Consider the following 7482-nt stretch of genomic DNA (forward strand, 5'->3'; position numbering starts at 1 on the left):
TGTATCCTGATTACATAACACCATTACATGTATTCCGTTACTCCCCAACCCTGTGTGTGTGTATATATATATATATATATAAATATATAAAATAATACGTTTTATTTATATAGCGCCTTTCCATGGCTCAAAGACACTTTACAATAAACAAACAACAATAAAGGCAATTGACAAAAACAGCAGACAAAACAACAGTAGATGAGTGTACAGTAAATGAGAATTAGGTATGGGGCCGCACTCAGCAGAATACAAACAGATATAACTGTGTGTGTGTATATATATAAATATATATATATATATATATATATATATATATATATATATATACATAATGCATTCTTGAGTTATTTAGCCTAATAATATAATCCTAAATTAATTAAATAAAAAAGACAGAGACTGACTACAAATATTGCAAGATTTGTTTTAATTGCAGAGTGACTTATAAAAACAAAACTGTAATTTTGTGCATGCGAGACATCATAAATACTCAATGTGACATTAAACCGCATCAGTCCATTCATTTCTTCTTCCAGAATTTGCTGTAATCATCAACTTTGAAATCATCCTCCAAATCCTCCAAATTCTGTTTAGGTGCCCTCTTCGGTTCCCTTTTCCGCATCCTGCTTTTCCTCTCCTCCTCAGAGAGGGTGGTGATGTCCACGGGCATCTGGCAAAAGAGTAAAAGCTGTCAATGATAACTGACTCAAAACACAAACACCGAAGGTACTTTTCTTTTCTTAAAGCTTGGCTTCGTTATGAACAGACCATTGTATGACAGTTCTTCAAAGATATTCTACTTTTGTGTTTCAGAGAAAATAACAGCATAGCAACATGATTTTTGTGGCAGGATTTTCATTTTTGCTTGGATATAAACCACTAACCTTCATTATTCTTTTGGGCTCTCTATATCTGATGTTGATGGTGGACCCATCAGGTCTCACTAACAGAACTGGATACATCCTCTCATACTTCTGCCTCCCAAAGCGGACCACACAGGTTCTGTTGGAGTTTGACTGAAAGACTGTAGTGTGAAATGTGGATGTGGCTTGCAAACACCTGTGGGTGACAACAGCCTGAAGACACCTGTGCAAAACAATAAAAGGACATTAAACATAATCTAAACATCAATGATTACGCTTCAAATAGCTGCAGTATAATAGAAAAATAATGCAGACATTGTAGCTTCATAAGCCGATTCATTTGATGTCATTATTTGCGAAGTAAGATAGATTCAGGTTTTATGTTATTTGTTAAGGGAAATAGTTTAGACACTTAAATCCTTCCATGATGTCTTTTGAATGGCAATACATATGTTAAATGGGTAAAATGAGTGGCTTGGCTTCGCATAATTTATATGTTTGTTAAACTTATATGTATAAAACCGAAAAATCATTGTAAATGCGATGACTACCGTTACCACACTAACGTTATATCAAAAGACGAGCGAACTCAAGGAGTAATCGGTTCACTGCTTACCTAAATAAACTCTTGCACGGCTGGCCAATTGCATTAAAAGCCATGATCATATTTGCAACCCTGGAAACGGCTATATAGTAAATGCCTTCATAAGTGTGAGAAGAAAATAGCACAACTCTTCGAAATGAAGAAGGTCACCATCAACAAACGGCATGGATGTGTGTCAGAATAAAATGCTCCGCCTGGAAACATGTACTGCAGCTTCCAATAGTTCCGCTGTCTGTTCACATTTTAGTTTTTAGTTCACATTTAGAAATACAACCTTTTTTTCTTATTGTGCATAAAAAATCCAACTTCTTTCAGACTTAATAATTAAACCACAATTTAGCATGCAATGTTTTATTAAATCATAATGTATGAAATGCAGCCTGTCGTAAAAGCGTTTAGTTGATTTATACGTAGGTAGCTATATAATATAAAAAGGTACAGTATACATCAGTAAAAAATCTAAAAGCCTCAGTCATTTTCTCCTCATTAAAACAGTTTTGTAACTAAAGAAATATGATAAAAGTTGTTTTATTTTACATGGGGCAGCCACATGGGGGCAGGCTTGTTAAGAACATCACACCATCATCATCGCATCATCATTTCGGTAACTTCCCTCTTATTGGATGCTTGTCTAAATTTTAGATAATTGATTTTAACTTTCTAAACTGGTTTGTCCAATGAAGTAGTGGAAGTGGGATCCGCTGTCTTCTTATAATGTGCTGCCAGTCTGTCTGCCTCTCTGTGTCCTGAGAGTAGAGCTCCTTGCACTGTGCCATAAAGAGTCTTCATCGTTGCCTCACCTGCAAACAAGACCTGAAGATCCTGAAATATATGAAGTGAAAATCACTTTAGTACTTCAGTGCTAAGAGAATCAAAATCAAAAGAGGGTCTCTTTTATACCTCAATGCATATTTCAATAATTAAAATAACTAACCATTACTCATTTTAATTCAACATAATGGTAGGCAATAAAATAAAATAAAATATCACATACTTCACCAGGACACCGGCTACCCACTAGGGGTTGTGCCAACGTGTCCATAACTTGCCCATCAACACCAACAGGGAGGAAAGTGTAAGTTCCCTTTACGAACTTGTTGCTGCGCCACTTAGTGCTAAGAATGGACTTTGGCTGAGGAATGTTTGAATGTCCTTGGGAATACAGAAAATATTACATGATGACAAAAACTTTTTTTTAATTAATTTTAAGTAACTGACATATCATTATAAAGTAATACAAGTAATGATATGGATATTTCTTTAAAGAGGATTTCTTTACCAAAGAACATTTTGAGATGATCAGTGACAGCAGTTGAGAGTTCGTCATCTGTCATGGTTTCAATCAGGTCAGCAATGTCTCCTGGACACCAACCAACTAAGATATTACCAAACCTAGAAAATAAAAAAATAAAAGAGAAATAAACGTTAATGAGTAACAATGCAAAAGGAGTCAATTACATCTTTTTCCTGAGGTACACGAATAATGTTACTAAAGCGTTTGGCCCATAAACAGTCATAATAATAATTGTTTTTGAAGCACAGGCTTTGACTGATTTTTCTACATTTTACCATAAATATTAATTCTGCTGTTTAGGACTAATAGTATCCAGATTTCTCATATGACATTTATACTTCTAAACGCATGAATTAATTTAACATTAACATTTAAAAAAAATGTAATTTAATGCAACATTAACCTTTCTTTGGGTCTCAGGACAGAGAAGTACTGCAAGTTCTTGATCCACTGCATTTTATTGGTGGATACTGAGGCAGGTGTGTCATCCTCATAAATGAGGCTGATAGTACCAACTTCATTCTCCCAGAATGCCTCTTCATACTCAAGAAAGATCTTGGCAATATTGCCAAAGCACAGCTTATCGATGACCTCCATTTTCTCGGTTGGGAGACTGGGGATGAAGAGGCTGGAAGCTTGAGCTTTTAGACAACCTTCAAACACACCAACACACACACACAAATAAATGTGCCAGTCTCGCTTCAGACAGCATGATCATCCTTAAAATACTCAATTCTTATCAACACATACCAAGTGAAATGGTCACTATTACATGATCGGCTAGAATCTCTTCTCCATTCTCACAGACAATGCAAACTGGGTACTGGCGGACTTTTTCATCAGAAGCAGCTTCAGTGTGAGCAGTCGGAGAGGGGGCTGCAGAGAAGGTCCCATCCCATTTGATCTTACTAACTTCTCTTTTCAGCAGCAAACAATCCTTAGGGAAGTCCTTCAGTAGTATATCTACAAGCTGAAACATTAAACTGACAGACATATAACAATTAACACTAAATTAATCATTTACTACAATAATTGCAAATGAATGCACTGCAGATCATCTTCTCAAACCATCATACCCTGCAACATTGAGACTGTCACCCATGTTGATATAATACTGCCAGGAGTCAAGAGAGATCCTGTGGAGGTCTGAAGCTCCAACATCAATCAGCATGTCTTTGCCAACCAACGCAAAAACACTTTGCATTCTCGTTTTCTCATCGTTGTCTGGCAAGCTGTCAATCACACCTTGGGTTTTTTCTGCATAGTGTTCACCTAAACTCTTTCCCGTGTTGAAGCCACGGTGTTGAATAATGGCCTCCCCATCTTCATATGCACGTTTGGCGAAGTTTGCATCCATTTTGTGTCCCTTGTTACTGTAAAATGCTTCTGTGCCCATGTCAGGGACCTGGTTTAGAAGGCCAGACTTTTTTAGAAGACAGTAGACAGGGTTTTTTTCTGACGCCCCATGGATGTACTGAGCTCCAGTATCAACACATGCATTCCCTTTGACATAAAAAAGAAAGAAAGACAGTGTTAGATATGAATTCAGCATAAAATCTAAACACTTCTATATGGCTGCATTAGAGGATCAGAACTTAACAGGTTTTAGAGAAAAAAAATGTAAAGTGACAAAAATGCCCCAGATATTTAAAATATGTAGGGTAAAATATCAGCTTTAAACTGGATTTAAAATCATGTGATAGGCCTACATTCTTTTGACAGCAAAAAAGGACTATTTAATGGAAGTGAAACAAGAGTCCACAGATTTCAGTTTCCTGAAACAGTTTCCTCTACTTTTAGCACACAACCCTACTTTTATGTATTTATCATAAGTTAAAACAATGATAAAATAACAAACACAATTAACAGTTATAATTATTATTAATGATACATAATTTATTTCACTGTTATTATATTATTGCACAACTTATTAGCCTATACATTTTTTATATTTTAACTTTTTACATATATAGGCTACATACTCTTATCAATTGTCACGTGTTTAATTCGTGTTGGTATTTAAATGATAATGTGTGCTATACGAGGTAGCTATAATGTATTCACCAAGAGTTGTAGAAGCTACTCTTCCTCCGACCTTCTCGGAGGCTTCCAGCACCGTGACGTCATTAAATCCATATTCTTTCAGCTTCTTGGCTGCAGAGAGTCCTGCCACACCAGCACCAACCACCACGATACATGGGTTTCTGAGTGCCATGTCTATAATACTGAAGAAGGTATTACGTTAACCCTAATCGAAGAAGGTATTACGTTTACTACAAACAAGATGCATTATTAGACAGTGCCTACATGGTATTCCTACCACAACCAGCTTTTTTAGCTTTTTGAATTAATTTGTATAGGTTTAGACGAAATATGAAGTTAAATTTAGACAATAGCTATAACGAAATATTTACTTACTTTGAATCGGCGCTTAATGCTGACTATCCACCTTTATTTAGTTGCATTGGTTAGTTCCACTTCCTGTTTTCCTGCCATGACTTCATTTCGATTTAGAGGCGGTGTTAATTTTCTTCTGACTCGGAGCCAGAAGGTCTGAAGCTAAAGTAGAAGAAACGCGTCGTCATGTTTTTTTCCCCCTCGGGTCGTTGTATACACAGTTGTCCAATAGAGGGCAGAAAATTCTAAGAAATTGAGTCTAATTTTGAACATCTGGCTGGGATGAACTATATACCATATTACAGTTTTTCTGAATTGCTGAAACCCTTGAACCCCTTAACCAATTTGTTGAATAAATCACTCTTTCTGTAAAACCTAATACAAGTCCAGGCAGTCCACCATTTGAAAATCTCACGCACTCTTTTTGCAAAACTCTAAACACATTCTCACTCTCTAAAAACACATCGCACTGTGATGCACTTGAACACTAAACAGGCAGGCATGCACTGAATGTAGATATGAACAATAGAAGGAAACAATTTGAAAAGGAGAGGAGGAAGAGTATGTGTAAGAGGATGGTGGATGAGGAAGAGGATGAGGATGAGAAAGGTGTGGACAGTGTTGTCAAGGCTGAATCCTGCACACTAGAGGGTTTTTCTCTTTGCCTGGCAAGAGACGACATTGCCTGTGATGTGGACAAAGTCCTCAGGCTGGACCCAACATGAAGATGTGATGCTGAGGTAGAATCAATCTCTCACTGACTTTGATTTTGCAGTTTCACATCTGAGTGTACTGTAACATGCTTTTCATTTAGAGGTTTTTTTAAAACCTTTTTGGCTTTTGCAGTCTGACTATTGTATTTTTACATACAATATTCAGTACAATAGCCTACTATACCTGCAATGCGAGACAGGAATTTGTAGTGGTGTCCGAAATCATAGTGGACATTATTGAGTGCACTTATTCAATCCCACATTGCACTGCAATAACGAGTGTACAACCGATGTACGCTCAACGGCTGTCCGAATTCGCCCACTCCTTTTCATTCACTCCTTCAAGTGAACAGTATTAGTGGATTATAGGGAATAGTGAATGAGGGTTTAGGGGGCGATTTCGGATTCCGACATGGTTTTGAAAAAGTGGGCAATGGTGTCGAGAAATGTGTTTTAGCATTCTAAAAAAACTGTAAATAAACTTCAGTAGGATTAATCCATTGAAGTGACAGAAAAACAAAAATGTAAACAAAAAAAGTGCACGGTTTCATGATGGGGTTCAATAAGAAGTGCACTTCCTTTGCTTTCTGTTCTTTTCTCAGACAATATTTGTTTTAAAAGATGTATTGGAGCACAGAAACACTTGCAAAATGCAAAACTGTAATAGGCCAGCCAAAATGCCCATTTTTATTCAGTGTTTTCTTTCATCTGCACTTTCAGCTGCTTTGCAAAGCTGACACTTTTCAACACCCAGAGTCTGGCCAGTGGAGAACCAAGCCATTCACTTTTGTCACAATACGAGCCGCCCTTTGTTCAGCCAGGCTCGGAGGAATCAGTAACCTTATTGTGGCATTAATTCATCATCGGTGTAATTTATCATCTTTTGGCTTCACTGTATGCAGCTTAGTTTTCAATAATCTGAGCTTTGTCTCAAAGCAGGGTTGAACAGATCTGATCCAGCGAGAAGCAGGTGAGGGGTGAAATCATGTCTTTTACACAAAAAGCTCAGTGAAAAGACTACACCAACCAACAACAGGCGTCTTCTGCTGCACTCAGGGGGAGTGACACTGCCCTCCACTCTCATTGTTTATCTTTGTTTGGTCGGCCAGTGACTGCATGTACGGACAATTTTGATAGCTGTTTATCATTGTGACAGAAATGTGCCCCTGAAAAGATACTTTTCATGCTTAACAAACGTGCTTAAGTGTTTTTATCTTTAAGAAATGATCATAAATCTGTTGTTGGTCACATAAATATGAGTGTTTTGGAAACATCAATGTGATCATATTTCTCAAGATGATTAGATGATGACTGAAGGATATTGTGGGATTTGGAGAAGGATTTAAGTACTTTTTCCCATGGTGCCGTTTTCACTTTATAATGAAGTAACTTGTCAGGGCAGGACAGTCCAGGGGCAGTGCGCTGTGTCATCTGTTTGTCGACAGACAGTCCCACCCCAAAAACCCAAAGCCCCCTAGACACAATGTGCCATATCTGCAGTATACAACTGTGCAATGTGCATTGATAGTTTACTCTTTCTAAGAAAATCTGTCCTGTATTTGCTTATGAATTCCATATATAGTGGCCCCAAAAATATTTGGGCACTTAAGACAC

General features: G+C 37.2%; 2 protein-coding genes across 4 annotated transcripts; both read right to left on the minus strand.

Moving 5' to 3' along the window:
* Positions 1-402: 402 nt before the first annotated feature.
* Positions 403-1707, minus strand: mrpl55 (mitochondrial ribosomal protein L55). Its single transcript, XM_079638785.1, has 3 exons — positions 1477-1707; positions 882-1083; positions 403-667 (listed from the first exon to the last, which is right to left on the minus strand). The coding sequence occupies exons 1-3, from the start codon at positions 1524-1526 to the stop codon at positions 518-520; spliced, it is 402 nt and encodes a 133-aa protein (XP_079494911.1). The 5' UTR covers positions 1527-1707; the 3' UTR covers positions 403-517.
* A 92-nt stretch (positions 1708-1799) lies between these two features.
* On the minus strand, positions 1800-5395 carry paox1 (polyamine oxidase (exo-N4-amino) 1). 3 transcript variants are annotated; one of them, XM_079638776.1, is made up of 8 exons: positions 5177-5395; positions 4823-4975; positions 3835-4261; positions 3509-3741; positions 3162-3411; positions 2744-2856; positions 2459-2616; positions 1800-2286 (listed from the first exon to the last, which is right to left on the minus strand). In XM_079638776.1, the coding sequence occupies exons 2-8, from the start codon at positions 4971-4973 to the stop codon at positions 2125-2127; spliced, it is 1494 nt and encodes a 497-aa protein (XP_079494902.1). In that variant the 5' UTR covers positions 4974-4975; positions 5177-5395; the 3' UTR covers positions 1800-2124. The 3 variants fall into 3 exon arrangements, with proteins under 3 accessions (XP_079494902.1, XP_079494901.1, XP_079494903.1); XM_079638775.1 differs by having other exon boundaries at positions 4823-4983; positions 5177-5358; XM_079638777.1 differs by having other exon boundaries at positions 4823-5006; positions 5177-5277.
* Positions 5396-7482: the final 2087 nt, after the last annotated feature.

This window comes from Phoxinus phoxinus, assembly GCF_949152265.1.
Source record: "Phoxinus phoxinus genome assembly, chromosome: 15".
Taxonomy (NCBI): Eukaryota; Metazoa; Chordata; class Actinopteri; order Cypriniformes; family Leuciscidae; genus Phoxinus; species Phoxinus phoxinus.

Coding starts and splice junctions, on each gene's coding strand:
- mrpl55 (XM_079638785.1), bottom strand. CDS start 1,526: ATGATCATGGCTTTTAATGCAATTGGCCAGCCGTGCAAGAGTTTATTT. Junction 1,084..1,476: donor CCGTGCAAGAGTTTATTTAG/GTAAGCAGTGAA, acceptor TGTTTTGCACAG/GTGTCTTCAGGCTGTTGTCA. Junction 668..881: donor AGCCCAAAAGAATAATGAAG/GTTAGTGGTTTA, acceptor CTCTTTTGCCAG/ATGCCCGTGGACATCACCAC.
- paox1 (XM_079638776.1), bottom strand. CDS start 4,973: ATGGCACTCAGAAACCCATGTATCGTGGTGGTTGGTGCTGGTGTGGCA. Junction 3,742..3,834: donor GACAGTCTCAATGTTGCAGG/GTATGATGGTTT, acceptor TATGTCTGTCAG/TTTAATGTTTCAGCTTGTAG. Junction 3,412..3,508: donor AATAGTGACCATTTCACTTG/GTATGTGTTGAT, acceptor GTGTGTTTGAAG/GTTGTCTAAAAGCTCAAGCT.